Raw genomic sequence first — 16,950 nt, 5'->3', positions numbered from 1 at the left:
ATCAGTCAGGCCCAAACCTTATTCTCGCCCCTATAACATGAGATTCCTGTAGGGACAATGACTCCAACAATCTTGGAGTGCCTAAGTTAGGGGGAGAAGTTCAAGGAGAAAATATTTCAAAATAATATGGAAAATTTTTCTATAGTCATAGGCATGTGTAGAGTTATCCCGAACAGGGATGCTGGAGAGCCAGATCCCTTGATCACCTAAAGCGCAGATTAAAGTTTTGCTCCACGTCACTTGGTGCAGTTGAGACATTGGAATTTCAAACCGGAGACAGCATATGGTCGATGTGACTGCCAGATTGGGCAAGACACCACCACTCCAGTCAAGCTCCGGACAGGAGTAGTTCAGGATTAGCTTTCAGTGTCGTGCTTATCGGTATCAGACATGCATGTCAGAGCCGACTCGAAGTTGACTCTCGTACAGATAGTACATGGAGTACACTATAGTGTATATAAGATGGTACAGTCGGGGTCGTTCAAGGCTCATCTGGTAGAATGGTTGCATAGTCAGAGTAGTTCAGTAAGTTTCGTAGAACAAGTCAAATTAGAACAGTGAGAGATTTACAGCACAGCAGGGCAAAAGTACGTCACTAGTAATTGGTAATACTAGTGTAATAGCAATACTATGTCTATACCTTGAAGAATATAGGGACCACAAAAGGAAGAGCGAAGGTACAGCCTAGCCGCTATAGGCTGGAAATAGCATTGCGCCTGCAGGCCAAAAGTTAATTTTTTGCATTCTGACGTGGTGTCTGTGACTGGCCACCAGGTTGACCAGTTTGGAAGGTTACAACTTCTACGACAGCATCACACAAACGCAGCAACTGCACTGACACCTGTACATCATCCTATAGCCAGGTGGTCCGGATTTGTGAGAATTTTTTCAACCACCATCTGGCGATATTTTTTGCCAGTTAAAGTATTTTTCTTTTTTCACTATTATTTTCTGCAGATTTTTTCTTGATGAACTTTTTTTTCAAAATTTACGATCTGCTGAAAAAAATCGCCTATAGTTAAGACGAAAAAAGCTGGTGTTTGCATCTCGCTGAAAAAACACCTGTAACGGAGATGACTAGATTTTTTCACACCAGCTAATGTAAGCTCCCAAGCTTGTAGCCGATAGTGTCACCCCCTCCTGCTCAATGCAAAAAATATCACTGGCTCCAGCAAGATATGAATTTCGGCCTCCTGGCCTGGTTGGGTTTGTGTTGTAGTATTTCCCCCTCGGCTCTGTGCTTATCATGTTTGCACCTAAGTTGTAGTTTTATTTCTTTCTTTTTCAGACTAGAATTTTTTTCACATATATATCTGTTTGTCATTCCCCACCATTTGCTATACCAGTTTCGCCAGTCTATAACACAGCTCAGCTTTACAGTAGTACAGCACTCTTGAATCAGGCTACGAAATTATCGAATCGCCATAGCAGTTAAGCTTTCTCTACTGCCGTGTCTCGTTTCTGTTTCCGTTCCGCCGTCTGCACACCACCCTTTGAATCATCCAGTACATCTTTTTGTACGACATAAGATTTTTGTCTTTTGTCTTTTTTACATAAATTGTCCAGTCTATATTCCCGTTTTCCACCGCATACCACCCTTCAGGTACCTTCAACTCCTCAGTTGTTGATACTACATTCCCCCCTCTGACCAAGTGCTTTCGTCCCCATCATGTCTTCGGATGAAAACAGCACAACCTCCAACAAGAGGACTAGAGCATCTGGTGAGGCTCTCGATTTCTTGCTCCAGGAATTTGAAAAAAACCCCAACCCTTCCACAGAGCAACGGAAAGATATCTCCAGCAAGACGAACATGTCCGAAAAGGCCGTTCGGATCTGGTTTCAGAACCGTAGAGCCAAACTCCGGAAATTTGAACGGTTGAACCGTTTGCAGACTGGAGGTTCAAGCATTCACTCGTCCCGTTCCAATAGCATCAGCAATATAAGCCCTATCCACCCCAACTATGGAAACCAGGCTATTCCCATCGAGATCAACGAAAAGTACTGCTTTGTTGACTGCACTTCACTTAGTGTAGGCTCCTGGCAGAGGATTAAGTCAGGTTACCATGACGAAAGACTGCTCCGTAACAACCTCATCAACTTGTCGCCCTTCACGATTAACTCGGTAATGACCAGTGTAGATTTGCTAGTGATTTTGTCTAAGAAAAATTGCGAAATTAACTATTTCTTCCTGGCCATCTCCAACAACTCCAAGATCCTCTTCCGCATATTTTATCCTATATCTTCTGTTGCTACCTGTTCTTTGCTCGATAATAATATCACCAAAGAGAACAGCGAGCTTCGTGTTAGTTTGACTCACCAGCCCAAGTTTTCGGTGTACTTCTTCAACGGAATCAACTCACAAGCTAACCAGTGGTCCATCTGTGACGATTTCAGCGAAGGTCAACAAGTCAGTCAGGCTTACACTTCAGAAGGAGGTACGTCCATTCCTCACGTGTTGGTCGGAATCAAGAGCTCTTTGCAGTACTTGAACTCGTTTATAGCTGACAACAATAACCTGACCTACTCACAATTCCCGACCTCGGTAACACCATCATTCCAACAACCATTCCAAGAAGACAATACAAGCAGAAATTCCAACATCAATAATACCAACAATACCAGCAATATCAATACTACTAAAATCAATAATAATAATCATGATTTCTTCAGTACGGAAGATTTGCTCTGGGATGAAACCTCATCTTTGGCTCCTACTAATACCAACAGATCCAATACACCATTGCCATTTCCACAATCTTCCTCTGGTTCTATCAGCAACGGCAGTCATTTGAGAAATGCCCAGATGTCTGGATTCAGCCCGTTGGCCGATTTCAACTCTGACACTTCTCCTAACTCCATAGGTAGTACCAACAGTAATCAAATCAATGTCAAGAACTCGAGCTCTCATACTCCTGCCTTACAACAACACCATCTGCTCCAGCTGGTGCCTCAATACCAGCCACATACCTCCACGTTCAATTCTAGCGCGAATACACCACATAGAATATATTCGCGTCATTCCATACCACAGCATAACTCCCATAGCAATATACCTGAAACCAGTTCTGTTGATGGTTACGACGTTTTCAACACAGCAAACACCCCCGACTTCTTCACTACACTTAGTGGAGATGGCGGTCAGACTCCTTCCAATATGTTAAACCACGAGAACAGCCCCTCCATGAACTCCCAAGGCCATTCTAATGGTGTTAATAGTAACACTATCTCTATTCATGCCTATACACACCAGAACAATAACCACAACGATTTCTTGGACTCAATACAAACGTTTCCATCGTCGCATGACTTCGAATTTGGACTTGGTGGGGATTTGGCTTCCAACGGTGAAACTCCTTTGGGTGGAGCTTTTGATGGTGCTCCTAATGGTGGAAATGCTGCTGGTAACAATAATAGCAGTAACAATAACAATAATGCTACTAGTGGTGGCACTTCCAGCAACGTCGATAGCTTTATAGACTTTGGCAGCCACTGAGCTACTAGCTTACCACTTTTCTAACCGAAAACTTCAACTGTTTCTGGTTCTAACGACTGACTTATGCGAGATTAAAAAACAAGGAGTTCTTCAACATGAAAAACTGAACTTAACTTTCACTAAAGGAAGCCCGTCCGGAGGATAGGGGCCAATTTTTATGGTCCCATCATTTATAGCCTCATTTTGTTTGTCATTCAGCGATTCAACTACAGCATTAATACCCAAAATCCAATACTCCCTCTTTAATTTAAATTGTTAATTTGCACCCAAAAGTGCCTTTTCCATTCTACGTCCCGGCAGGTTTCCCTATTTATATGTGTTACATAATATACATTCTTTGAGCATGCAAGCAATTGTAGAACGCATTTATGAACATTAACAGTATATATTTGCAAATATCCATTCTTATCTGTTGGTATAGGTACTTCTCAAATTAATTTATAAGGAATGGTGCACAGGTTATTGGAATGTCGCAAATGTCGTGCGACCATATATTCCTACACATTTTTGAAAAATCTGATTTAGCAACCAATATATTCTTCAGAGTATGATTAAATGGACTTCCAGAGGGTCTCAGACTCTTGTGAAAGTGCGATACAATTCTACAGCTAGTTCTTTAAAACCCAGACCGGATTTGCTTCTGATCCTCCCGAAAAAAAGAACTCTCAATCGCATTCTATTTGATAACGATGTCAGGCTAAGTTACTCCAAGACTATACCAGTATTGCAGCTGATCTACAAACATTTAGATACACCCGAAGAGATAAGATTGCCTAAGTTTGTCAAGGCAATAGATCTCATGAAGCTCAAGTCTGTTTTAACTGCGATAAGAACAACCACTAACTCCATAAATAAAAACCTTGTGGCCTTAGAAAATGAACTTGTAGAACAAGCAGCCGAATTCGGTGATAACGACGCCATAGCTATATTGGCATTTGAGACTATTGGTAAGCGAGTCGATGGCGAAAAGGTAAGTAAAGAGGATTACGACTATGCTACCAAGTTAGTCAAGAATCTCACAGAACTCCAACAGCCCTTGGTATTCAAATTGGCTGGAGACTTGGCTTTCAAACAAAAGTACTATGAGCAAGCTGCCCAATACTGGCTCCAATTTGTTGATTTGGAACCAGACACCATTCTTGCCAGTCAGGTATACGCCAATTTGGGCTTGTACTACTTCACATACATTACTCCTAGACCAGATCTACATCTAGCTAAGAAATACTTTGAAAAGAGTATTGCTGTCGGAGAACTAGACAAATTTACTATTCAGTCACACTACTATTTGGGCCAGTTATATACCACTATAGATCCCCAAGTGTCAAAGTATCATTGGCAGATCAGTGCTGGAAGAGGCTTGAAGGAAAGTTTTGCGTCGCTTGGATTTCTTGAGATGAATGTGTTTCAGAACTACGACAAAGCTATAGAGTGGTTTCGGCTAGGAGTCGAAGCTGCTAATGATGTAAGCTGTAGCATTGGCCAGTTCGACGCGTACTTGAAATTGCTGGACTATAAGCTGGCGTATGAGGTCTTATCAAATTTGAATTCTATTCTGACCCAGATTCAAAAGCTCAAATCCAATTCTTCTCAGATGTCGCGTATACCACCAGAAATGGCGGAAGCAATGAAAGTCAATGAATCTTTGTTGGAAGTGTTCTATAGAACCAGAAGCTCGGATATCAGTCTGTTGCCTTCGAAGTTATGAATTGTATATATATAATGAATTGCAAACAATGATACAGTTATGATGTAACACCGCATAGAAATATAATTTATATTTGGACTATAAGTATGTATAAGTGAATGCAGATCGTATTACAATAACAACATAGTACAATTTCTGTACCTTAGTGGACGTGATTATTGATATACATACCACTATATTCTATTGTAGTTATAGTATAGACGACCGTTCTGTATCTGAAATAAGATTCATATCAGAAAGAAATCGATCTCGTATACTCATGGCTTGAGGCTGTGAATTAGAACGAACTATTAGTTTCTTCGATGGGATACTTTGGATGCTATCAAAATACAGAGCACCTGCCGAGTCGTCGGTAACATCAGTCACATCTTTTTGGCCATCGGCGAACCACTCGTGAGCTAGTGTTTGTTTGACATCAAAACGGTCTCCTACATCTACGGCCAACAAGCTCGAGATAAGGTCCAACACGACATCATCTATATCATCCCAATATGGAGAGAAAAATGCAAAGATTCCATTCAAAATCTGTTCCTTCATCGACGGAGGTCCCAACTCGTCGCTGAATGGAGGGAACCCACATAAGCAGACATACAACAAAACTCCAGTCAGCCACATGTCCACTTTAGTAGAGTAGTTTCTGTCGTTCTTTAGCACTTCTGGAGCTACGTATGCTGGTGTTCCACATAAGGTATTGGTGAACTTCAATTCGCCAATGAACTTGGCAAGACCGAAGTCGGCAATCTTGACTCTCACATCATATTCTTTTTCGTCCCAGGGGCCGGTCTGTTTCTGGTTCTTAGATGTTCTAGGAGTGATATCCAACAAGATGTTTTCAGGTTTGATATCACGATGGATGATGTTGTTTTCGTGCAAGTAGCTAAGTCCAGACAAGAGCTGCTTGAAGAATGCCTTGGTTTCATTTTCGCGGAGTTTGCCCTTATTGATGATTCGTTGAAACAATTCTCCCGAGTTCATCTTCTCTAGCACCAAATACGTAGCAACAGAATGTTGGTTAATGGGCTCAATATAGTGAGAAATGAATCTCACAATATTTGGGTGATCTATAGACAACAATAAATTCATCTCCTGTTGCAACTTTGCCTCCTCTTGCAGCCAATTTGAAGTAGCCTGCTTGTTGGGATGGAATATCTTCACTGCTACTACGTCTCCTGTCGATCTATCCCTTGCTTCTTTCACTACAGCATAATGACCCGATCCCAATTGATTTCCTATAATGTAATCTTCAAAGAATGTCTTCTTGTAAGTCTTTGACTGTTCACTACTGACGATATCGGCCATGTATCGGACTATATACGAGCCTCCAGTTTTGGCAAAGCTGATCTTATCACCACTTCTTAGCAATACCCCAGGAGGACCCTTGCCGAGTTTTTCGTCATTCACATATAAGCCATTTGAACTAATGTCTACTATGTAGAGATATTCTCTCTGGTTATTATTCGTTATGGTTAGCTGGCAATGCTTCGAAGAAACGTCACCTCCAACGATTTTGATATCACAGGAACTGCTTCTTCCAATCACTATAGCAGATGGTTTACGCGGAATGTTGATATGGGGCTCTCCTGGCTCAGCGTTGTAGAACCTGGCGATGTTTTCGTAGCGGAAAACCGGCTTTTTCGTGAGTATATTGTCGTCTTTAGTGGACTTCTCATTGATATTCTGGCTATTTTGGAGATTCTCATCAAGAGCCTGAAAAATTATGTTAGTAGTCGGAATTCTGATCTGAAAATTGCACTCCATACAAATGACGTACCCTTTTTCGTTGAAGCGACATATTGGAATAGTTTCGTAGCTGTAAGGTCCGGATCGGTGGAATAGCGATGAAGAAAGAGTACATCGAAATTAATCTGAAAAGTAAATATTGATAAAACGCGCATCTAGCGAGTATCACATTAGATGAACAGATGCGAAATTTTGGTTGCGAAATTATGGATCAATAATTCCTACTAAACTATTTCACGTAATAGACTGATTAGTTATGTTAATACAAGTGTGCTATATATGGATTTATGGTGTATTCTGGTAACTATTCATTCGTAACGATTGCGTGCCGATATATATTTGCTCGTTTGTTACAACTATATTTACATACCTAAAGATTATACGATTCTCAAGAGCAAGTCACCTATGTTATGATTGGACAATGCTTCCAATCCGTCCGCAAACTGGTCTCTCAATTCTTGGAACTGTTCCTGTTTTCTCTGGTACTGTTTGGCAGTAGCAGCATCAAGTTTTGAGAGGAATTCCACCGATTGGCTCAAACGCAAGAAATCATGGTTCAGACTATTAGAAAGCTCAGTTTTATCCCCTTCAAGATATAAACTATCTCTCAACTCACTGACGATATACTCAAAATCAAATTTCAATTGTGCAGCTCCATCCTTGCTGAACTGGTTGTTGGTAACAATGTATTCTGTCAAGATAATGGAGATCAACGACACCACCCGGTCTGAAACAAGGAAGTAGTCCAACTTTGACATGGTACGTTTTACATAGTCCAAGTATGTGAGTAGGTTATTACCCAAAACGATCAATTCCTGGGGAACTTCGGGTGCTTCATTGGAAGAAATATTCCATTGGCTGGAATTGACATAGTTTTTCAAAGAAGTTCTGATTTCTTTTCGGAAGAACTCCTCGTACAATACCAACAGCTTCTCTACAAGTGAATCGTACTGTCTGATAGTTCCATCAAATATGCTGAGTCCAGCATCTTTAGAGACGCTCTTGAAAGCTTCCCATAGTTGAATGAAGATCAACTCTTCACTCCATTGTTCCAAGGCATTGCTGATGAACTTGGCCAGACAGAAGAGTTCCGAGATTGTCTGAAGATTGGCCATTCCAAGCTTGACAGTATCGGTATTCACCTCTCTTACATTCTTTTCGTTGAGACCACCAGGGATAAGGTTCAACATAGCTTTCTGGTTAAAGCTGTTGTTAAACTCTTTACGCATCTTGTCTAATCTCTCAAAATATTTGTCTAGCAAATCAAGCTGAATCGACGATACATACTTCAATTGGTATTTAACAATACTCAACGTCTGGAAATGACTACTGAGGTTGTCGAACAACTTTACGATGGCATATGCTGAATAGGTTGGTTTGATAACATTCTTTACCACTTCACTGTCGTCTTCATCGAAAGAGCCTTGGTAATCGAAATCAATCCTGAACGCATCGTCAGAGTTGAGAATTTCACTATTGAATCTTTTGTTGGCCAACTGTTTCTCAAAGTTCAACCAGTTCGTCACAGCCAAACTTTCGTCGTTCCCGCGTAACATAACATCTCCGGTAAGACCAGTCCACTTCTTGGAAGGAGCCTGGGCAAGATTCTCTATGTACGGATTGTATTTGTAAATATTACGAAGTCTTTGATCGAAGGATGATAACTCAAAAATGAGATGGGACAAAAGTCTTCCGCTCTTTTCGAGGTTCACAGGCTGTTCCAGATATTTGTCGATGTTGGCATTCAAAACCTTGATAGACGACAAGATCTTTTCTCGCAATGGGTTCAACAACGTCGTGATGATTTCAAATGTCGCTATTCTGTGGCACAACTTGAAGATATGTTCTACAACCAAGTTCAAAAGAGCTAAGTTATCCGAGAGGAACTTCTCGATGAAGTCAAGAGCCCATTCGGGCTTGGATATCTTATTAGTCTCCATGTGCGGAGTGTTGAAATGGTAGTTGAACCTGGTTATTATTGGCTCTAACAAGATATCAAGGGCCCACCATGTCGAAGGATACAGTGGAGGGTCTAAGATCGATTGCAAATCGACCAAATCATTCACGTATCTATTGATAGCGTTGAGAGTAGCTGAGGGAATAGTGCTTATATCCGAATTCGACTGTAACCAGTTAGAATCGTGGAGTAGCTTTGAAAATTTAGGTTGTATAGAGTTTCTCTTTTCACTTACCAACATTTCTACTTTAGTATTCAAGATCTCCAACAACTGATCTGAAACAGGATCGTCCACGGGGATTGATAGCTTGACCTTTTTGGCAATGTCTGCGAGTTCAGTTATCGATAATGCCGAAGTAAGCTGTTGGTGGACATCATTAGCTTCATGAAGCAACTTGATCGACTTCTGAACGGATATCTTTTCTGCCAATTGGTTCCGCAATTTCGTGAGAAAGTCAAGAGAACCAAACTCGAGAATCAAGGCGTCGATGTTGGCAAGCGCATCGGCCAAATCAGTGGTTTCCAGTGAATAGTCCAACACGGAAATGATCTTGTCAATGGACAGGTTCAATTTTTCAGAGTCTACAGAGAACGAAGAGGTTGATGCAGATTCAGTATCGCCAACTTTCACGTCTACAGCATTCTTGATGGAATGACGGAGCTTGTTGAGATGGTCTAGTTTCGAAGAGACAGACGCCAAGTCGTCGAGACCTGTGAAGTTGGCGTTGATGTAGTCTATGCCCATTAAATAGATGAAATGTTGATTAAATGAGAATTGAAATGAATAATGGATGAAATCTGAAACCAGCCTTTTATGCAAATGGAAATTGAGTCGGCGGCGGTTCAATATGAATCTGTTGTGGTAAGACTGAGTCGTCTTTAGAAACGGTGGTGCTAGTTAAGAAGAGTTGTTATTTGAAATATTCGCACGGATCAGTTCAAATTTCAGTAAGATCTAAAGTATGGAGAACTGGTGCACGAAAATATGAAGCTAAGAATGCTAACGAGAGAGAACAGATTTGTGAAAAAACTGTCTCCAAAAACAGAGATAAATGTTATCAGTGAAAGAGATAAGGTTAAGGAGGTAGATGAGGTGAAGGAAGGTTCCGAATGTGTTACTGTTGTTTCTGTCAGACGTATTAGTTTCTGAATTACTCTGGCCACAATGAATATTGGTTGCGAAAAGAGAATTGATTGCGCAGCAATACAAGCTAACAAAATGAGTTTTTACAACTTTCTTTTCTAGCAAGTTCATCAATGTACATATATACTATAGTATGGTCATACATTACTTTAATGTTCTCTACACTCTCTCGCCCAACCATATACCACTATTTCTTTACTTTGTTCTAGCTCTACTCTTCATCTATTCTATTATCTTCTATTTCGTCCTGCACCTCTACGCGTGCGAAAAAATTTCCACTTCCACCATTAGTAAATCTACAAGAATATCTTGTACCACGACGATTCTTCTTCCACTAGTCACGATCCAGTACGATTGAACCGTCTTTTATTGCACACGATTCAAAAGAATCAGTCTGTGACTCGTGGTTATAAAAAAGAGCACCAGAAAATCTCACAAATGCAGGCTCCAGTCGTATATCTTAATACCTCCACAGAGAGAAAGACAGGCAGAAGAGCCCAGATCGCCAACATCACCACCGCCAAAGCGGTCGCTGATATCATCAGAACATGTCTTGGCCCCAAGGCGATGTTGAAGATGTTATTGGATCCAATGGGCGGCATTGTTTTGACCAATGATGGCCACTCCATCTTAAGAGAGATCGATGTGTCTCATCCAGCAGCCAAATCCATGATTGAATTGTCGAGAACGCAAGACGAAGAAGTCGGCGACGGTACTACAACCGTGATCATTTTGGCTGGTGAAATTTTGGCACAAACGTTTCCATATATCGAGAAGAATATCCACCCTGTCATTATCATTCAGGCATTGAAGAGAGCCTTGACTGATGCCTTGGAGATCATTCACAGCGTTTCTGTCCCTGTAGACCCTGAAAACGAGGAAGCTCTCACTAAGTTGATCGGTGCCGCTATCGGAACCAAGTATGTTCACAAATGGTCGAAGAAGATGTGTAACTTGGCTTTGACTGCCGTCAAAACCGTTATGATCAAGAAGGGAGATTACAAGGAAATCGACACCAAGAGGTATGTTCGTTTCGAAAAGATCCCCGGCGGAGAAGTAGAAGACTCTGAAGTCTTGGACGGGATCTTGTTGAACAAGGATGTTACCCATCCCAAGATGAAGAGACACATTGAGCTGCCTCGTGTGATATTGTTGGATTGCCCATTGGAATATAAGAAGGGAGAATCGCAAACCAATATTGAAATTACCAAGGAAGAAGACTGGAACAGAATATTACAGATCGAAGAAGAGCAAGTCAAATTGATGTGCGAACAGATCTTAGAGCTCAAGCCCGACTTGGTCATCACCGAAAAGGGTGTCTCTGACTTGGCCCAACACTACCTCTTGAAGGGTGGAGTAACTGCCTTGAGAAGAGTCAAAAAGTCAGACAACAACAGAATCTCCCGTGCTACCGGAGCCACCATTGTTAATAGAGTAGAAGACTTGAAAGAGTCGGACGTTGGTACCAAGTGTGGATTGTTCAAAGTCGAATTGATTGGCGACGAGTACTTTTCCTACATCGTCAAGTGTAAGGAACCACAAGCATGTACAATCGTATTGAGAGGTCCTTCCAAGGATATTTTGAACGAAATAGAACGTAACTTGCAGGATGCCATGGCTGTGACCAGAAATATCTTGTTCGAACCTTCATTGTCTCCAGGTGGAGGTGCCACAGAAATGGCTGTCTCTGTCAAATTGTCTGAAAAGGCTAAAAGCATCGAAGGTGTAGCCCAATGGCCTTATCAGGCAGTAGCCGATGCTTTTGAAGTCATCCCTAGAACATTGATCCAGAACTGTGGTGGTAAACCCATCAGAGTTTTGGCACAATTGAGAGCCAAGCACGCTCAGGGTGAACACACCTGGGGGATTGACGGGGAAAACGGTACCATTGTCGATATGAATGAATACGGCATCTGGGAACCAGAAGTAATCAAGCAGCAATCGATCAAGACCGCTATAGATAGTGCCTCGATGTTGTTGAGAGTGGATGACATCGTCAGTGGTGTTCGTCAGCAGCAATAGCCATACCCGTATAGATAATATAGCGCAATACAACTGTATCTATTTTATTATAGTGTGTTTGATAAGTCTTGTTGACTGAATGTATTTTGTTAGTAATGAATTATGTGTCTTATAGTTGAGTCTATATGTGACAAAACTACAATATAACCAAGTCTTTATTTGGCGTGGTATCCTCTTTCTACAAAATTTGCGAAGTCTGTTCAATTGCACATCAATATAATTTAATGTTCTACTATTTCTACAATTGGCAATCATCTGTAGTGTGTTTAATGTCTCCATTGTGTATACTTAGTCTTACACTTATTTCATCTATATGGATAAGCAGTAATAAGCTTTTTCTGCTATTACAGTTTGCATCGGTATAATATATTTTATATTACCAAGGTATTTTTTATTCTATTCTATACCGCATAGACTTTTAATATTGCTTGTTCTTGTCTATAGTACTCTACAGTCCATCAAAATAGTATATTCAAATGTCTGACTGTACGCATTCAATGGCATATTCGCTACAGAATATTGCGATTCGCTATACTTTGTCTGCTATTCTAAATCGCTCTATTACACTATATTTAAACCCAGTTACTATTATTTCTATCTATTTGGTCTATAACACACAATGTTGCTATACCATAATACTTGCGATAGTATCCTTTATTGGATTCTTCACTTTTCCATCTCCTCTTCTATATACTTCATCACGTGTCCGGAACAATCTTAACATTTGTTGCCATTCCAGCCTAGCTGGCTGTTGACGCTGCTGTTCTTCGTATAAGCTGCAGACTATAATTAGCCCTAAGACAAAGCAGCCTTCATTTCACAACTCATATTCAACCTCTAAAACCACCACAAACTGACAAGAAATTCTGCAAAATATTCTGTATAGATCAAGACCAAAATCCGGCATACGGACTCTAAATACAAAACTCATGCAGCAGGTACCAGCTTAATGTTTACATCTTGCCTATTTGGGGCGACCTGATATCTAATACCGATTTCCATACTAAATTAATGAAATTTATCTGTTTCTGGTAAAACTTGCACTTTTGCATCAGAAAGCTTCTATTGTTAGTCCAGGACGGGAGCATACTTATTTCATCTGCTGGACAAGCCGCACACAAAAAGAATTTCTCGGGCTCTAGCTGTGAACATTGATACATAGTTCAGAAATCTACACTTGAGTGGTATCTTTCGTGGTTTTGTAGTTTCTCCTTCTTCCTTCTTTCTTCTTTCTTTTGCAAAACACTTTATTGCACCAACACCAACACCAATAGACTGCCATTGTGCTTCTTTCATTTTCCGTTTCCTGTTTCTTTTCGTTTAAGTCTACATCATCTCCATTGACTCTACCAGTTGTGGACCCATCTTGATATCTAGTCCAATGTCCGTACCACAGCCTCCGTTCAAAGTCAAAACCAAGGTGTCTTGGGCTGGAGAAGAGGATGGTGACTTGGGGTTTCTTGAAAACGAGATTATTGAAGTGTACTCCATCGTCGATGAATCATGGTGGTCGGGAAAGCTCAGACGAAACAGAGCTGAAGGTATCTTCCCCAAGGACTACGTTGAGGTGATTCCAGAGTTGAATAAATCAGTATCCAGTCACTCCATTGGTACCCCCAAAGCACAGACTCCCGTCCAGACTCCCATCCAGACTCCCGTCAAAGAAGCTGACTATGGTAAGTTCAAACATAGCAGAGCCAGCGGAACTCCTACGGGAATGTATAACTCTTACAACGGTTCCAAGTCAGTATCTCCCAAGAGATACCACCATGTCAATGTTGATGCTGACGGCTCATTTGAAGTCGAAGATGCTGTCAATTGCACCTATGATGGCATCTACGATTCTTCTAATGGCATGTCGCTGTCAAACCGAAGCTCACCCAAGAAAATCAGATCTGCCAACAAGCTCGTTTCATCTACCCAACATCCTCGGTACCGAAACAGCCATAATGGGTACCAGCAGCAGCAACACGAGGATTTTGACAGAGAACGCGAAATGGAAAACTTTCGTACCCTCCAACAGCAACAGAACTACCACATCAAGAAACTGCCTCTGCACAATATGAAATCGCTGGTTCAAACCCAACAGCAAGAATTCAGACAATCCTCATATTCACCGGAAAATAGTAACTCCATCTATGGAAAACATCAAGGAAAGTCCAATTCAAGATCAGGCTCGCAACAGAACTTGTCTCAATCTGCTGTCCAGGGACATCCTCCGCAAGTAAAGTCGCAATCGTATGTTGATATACCCTACAGAAATCAACAGAATAACACCGTAGAAAGTTTTGTTTCCGAGGGATCTCCCTCACGTCAAGCTAGGAGGGCCAGATACGACGCTGATGCCGTGAATGAATACGAGATCATCTCCCAGAAAAGGGCCCAATTGGAGTTGGAGTTACTGCAGTTGAAGCAGTTGGAAAGGTCTACCCAGAAGAAAAGAGTCCACAACCCCCATCTTCAACACAAGCTGGGCCAAGTCAGTCGTGGCAGCAATGATGATTCCTTAGTGAACTCATTAGAATCTAGCTATATTAGCGAAGACCTCTTATCTTCCAAGAAGAACTACTCTTCCAGAGAGGATCTTGGAAAGAAGCTTGCTAAGTTCGAAAGTGTTGACGACGAAGATGATGACTATTTCAACGATAACGAGTCGTCTCCACCACCTCCTCCACCAAAACATACTACACCTATCAAGGCTATTGAAGCTATCAGAGACAACGATAGTCCACTTAGAAAAAGTGGAAACAAAGTTCCTTTTGATGCTGATGACTTCAGGTTTTCTGGTTCAAATCGCCTCCATCAGGGTCAAGTATCCGAAGAAGATGTCTACAGAGTGTCCCAGCTTCAGCAGGATGACTTGAAGAACTCGATCAAGTCGTTGCAAAGTGATGTCTTAAATTTATCTGAACTCAGTGCCACAAGTGCTGGTTCTTTTATGAGACACAAGTACGAGAGAGACATCCAACAACAAGAAATGAAGTTACACAGCTTATCCATCAATGAAGAAGAGGAAAAAAGATCACCTAAGCAAAACGGGAAAGATGTTATGGACTCCGTTTTCCAGGAAAAGAAATCGAGGCATCCTAATATTTTCAAGATGTTGTTGCTGAAGAAGAGCGACAACGAGATCAATGTTATTGAAAGAAAGCTCCAAAAGGACGAAGAAATTGACTGGACCACTTTCAAAATGGATCTTAATCGTATGAACTCGTTGACTTCTCATGACAAACAAGCCAGAACCAGAAGAGTGGTCAGAGAAGAGGGCTCGTTGATTGTTAAACCCTTGGACTACATTTCCGAAATCAACTGTAACGAAGTTGTAGGCGATAACAAAGAAGAAGACTCAGCAAATGAAGACCTAAACCTTACAGAGATTGCCAAGAGAAAGGTATCCCACTTCATGGAAAACTATGAGACAGGTAGCGACCTCAATGATTTAATATCTGATGTGAGTGTTAAATTCAACAACTCCAAAGTCAGTCAAATAAGATGCGTTTTACTCCATCTTTGTAAATTTCGAATCATTGAAGAGTCCAGCAAGATTCTTACAACGAAGCCTAAGTTGAACGAAGTATTACACCTAGGCGAGGCTTCAGTATACCAGCTTTGTTACTTGCTTAAAAAGATTCTCGATGCCTTGCGAATCCCAGCAGAAGTGGTTTTAGGGTTCTGGAAGAAGCCCAATGAATTCTATCACAACGAGCAATATGTCATTAATCACAGTTGGTTGTCCATCTTGTTAGACAGCAAATTCTATATCTTGGATCTTTACAATTTCAAGAATGGTTCAGTCTGTAACATTCGGGAGAATGCTGAAGGCTTTAACGAATTCTACTTCTTAGCCAGACCCTTGAGCGTTGTTTCCACACACATTCCTTCCGTTATCGATCTCCAACATGTTCTTCCTCCTATAGATCCTAGTATCGCATTCTATTTGCCCAGAGCTTACTCGGGTTTCTACAGGAGCGGATTGAAATTCAGAAACTTCAACAATGCTTTGACCAGACTTAGAGACTTGGAATTTTTTGAGTTAGAATTGAATATTCCAGTAGATGTGGAATTGTTCACATTGGTCAAGACATCTAAGGTCACTACCAACGAACTCAGTTTGTGCCAAATTCAATGGAACAACAACAAGAAAATTGCAAAGATTAAGGCTATTCTCCCAGAAGGAGAATCTATCGGGGTTTTGCAAATCTTTGCCGGACCAAAAGGATTGCAGAAGCATTTTGACAATATCCACGAGTTGGCTGTTGTTATTCCCTTGTATCACACCGGCGACTACAAGCCCTCCAAGTTCATTCCCAGATTTCCTACAGTCCAAAGTCAGAACAACGACTTGTATGTGAGACAACCTCAAACAAACAAAATTATAGTCAAAAATGCTTATAATTTTGAAATAGATCTGTATCCATCAACAGGATTGAACAGCGGATCGGGTTTGATGAACCAGGACTTCAAAATTGTCATTGAATCACCTTCGGGAAAATATTTTAAAATGACCAAAGACGATCCCCTGAAGCCATTCGGAACATTCGCTGCTAACATAAAATGTACGGAGCTTGGTCTCTACCGTGGGCTCGTTATTGGTGATAGTGGTAACAGTTGGTATGTTTTCACTCAATGGGAAAGTGTCCCAGGTACGGTCACCAATTAGGCATTTCATCATTCTAATAATCATTAAAATCAGTCATATAAAACAAAAAACCACCATAACGTCATTTAGTTGTTTCTTTCTATTCACATCAGCATAATAATCTACCTACATATATAATTAATCATTTGCATTTGAATAAACATCTTTCATAAAACTCGCAGAGACTGAGTTGACTATTGGTACTAGACAAGTTAGTATCACAAATAATGTAATAATCAGTACATGCTGG

At 41.0% G+C, this 16,950-nt stretch overlaps 7 protein-coding genes across 7 annotated transcripts; 5 read left to right on the top strand and 2 right to left on the bottom strand. All coding sequences in view use genetic code 12, as the record gives it.

Moving 5' to 3' along the window:
- Positions 1-1,669: 1,669 nt before the first annotated feature.
- PICST_34942 (regulatory protein) lies at positions 1,670-3,493 on the top strand (the record flags this gene model as incomplete). Its single annotated transcript, XM_001382883.1, has 4 exons — positions 1,670-2,542; positions 2,804-2,944; positions 3,064-3,067; positions 3,096-3,493. The coding sequence occupies 4 exons, from the start codon at positions 1,670-1,672 to the stop codon at positions 3,491-3,493; spliced, it is 1,416 nt and encodes a 471-aa protein (XP_001382920.2).
- A 547-nt stretch (positions 3,494-4,040) lies between these two features.
- Positions 4,041-5,229, top strand: PICST_87915 (predicted protein; the record flags this gene model as incomplete). Its single annotated transcript, XM_001382882.1, has 1 exon — positions 4,041-5,229. One exon carries the CDS (start codon positions 4,041-4,043, stop codon positions 5,196-5,198), a length of 1,158 nt encoding a protein of 385 aa, XP_001382919.2.
- Positions 5,230-5,387: 158 nt separating this feature from the next.
- PICST_29649 (protein kinase) lies at positions 5,388-6,990 on the bottom strand (the record flags this gene model as incomplete). Its single annotated transcript, XM_001382350.1, has 2 exons — positions 5,388-6,905; positions 6,970-6,990. The coding sequence occupies 2 exons, from the start codon at positions 6,988-6,990 to the stop codon at positions 5,388-5,390; spliced, it is 1,539 nt and encodes a 512-aa protein (XP_001382387.2).
- Positions 6,991-7,315: 325 nt separating this feature from the next.
- On the bottom strand, positions 7,316-9,640 carry PICST_29648 (predicted protein; the record flags this gene model as incomplete). Its single annotated transcript, XM_001382349.1, has 1 exon — positions 7,316-9,640. The coding sequence occupies one exon, from the start codon at positions 9,638-9,640 to the stop codon at positions 7,316-7,318; it is 2,325 nt and encodes a 774-aa protein (XP_001382386.2).
- A 761-nt stretch (positions 9,641-10,401) lies between these two features.
- On the top strand, positions 10,402-12,116 carry PICST_88066 (chaperonin). Its single transcript, XM_001382881.1, has one exon. It carries the CDS (start codon positions 10,478-10,480, stop codon positions 12,059-12,061), a length of 1,584 nt encoding a protein of 527 aa, XP_001382918.2. The 5' UTR covers positions 10,402-10,477; the 3' UTR covers positions 12,062-12,116.
- Positions 12,117-13,442: 1,326 nt separating this feature from the next.
- Positions 13,443-15,336, top strand: PICST_29646 (predicted protein; the record flags this gene model as incomplete). The annotated part of the gene is made up of 2 exons (XM_001382880.1): positions 13,443-15,264; positions 15,302-15,336. 2 exons carry the CDS (start codon positions 13,443-13,445, stop codon positions 15,334-15,336), a joined length of 1,857 nt encoding a protein of 618 aa, XP_001382917.2.
- Positions 15,337-15,464: 128 nt separating this feature from the next.
- On the top strand, positions 15,465-16,871 carry PICST_70251 (predicted protein; the record flags this gene model as incomplete). The annotated part of the gene is made up of 1 exon (XM_001382879.1): positions 15,465-16,871. The coding sequence occupies one exon, from the start codon at positions 15,465-15,467 to the stop codon at positions 16,719-16,721; it is 1,257 nt and encodes a 418-aa protein (XP_001382916.2).
- Positions 16,872-16,950: the final 79 nt, after the last annotated feature.

The sequence above is a fragment of the Scheffersomyces stipitis genome, chromosome 2 (assembly GCF_000209165.1).
Source record: "Scheffersomyces stipitis CBS 6054 chromosome 2, complete sequence".
NCBI classification, from domain to species: domain Eukaryota; kingdom Fungi; phylum Ascomycota; class Pichiomycetes; order Serinales; family Debaryomycetaceae; genus Scheffersomyces; species Scheffersomyces stipitis.
Note: the sequence above shows the minus strand (reverse complement) of the source record. Positions and strands in the feature narration are given on the sequence as shown.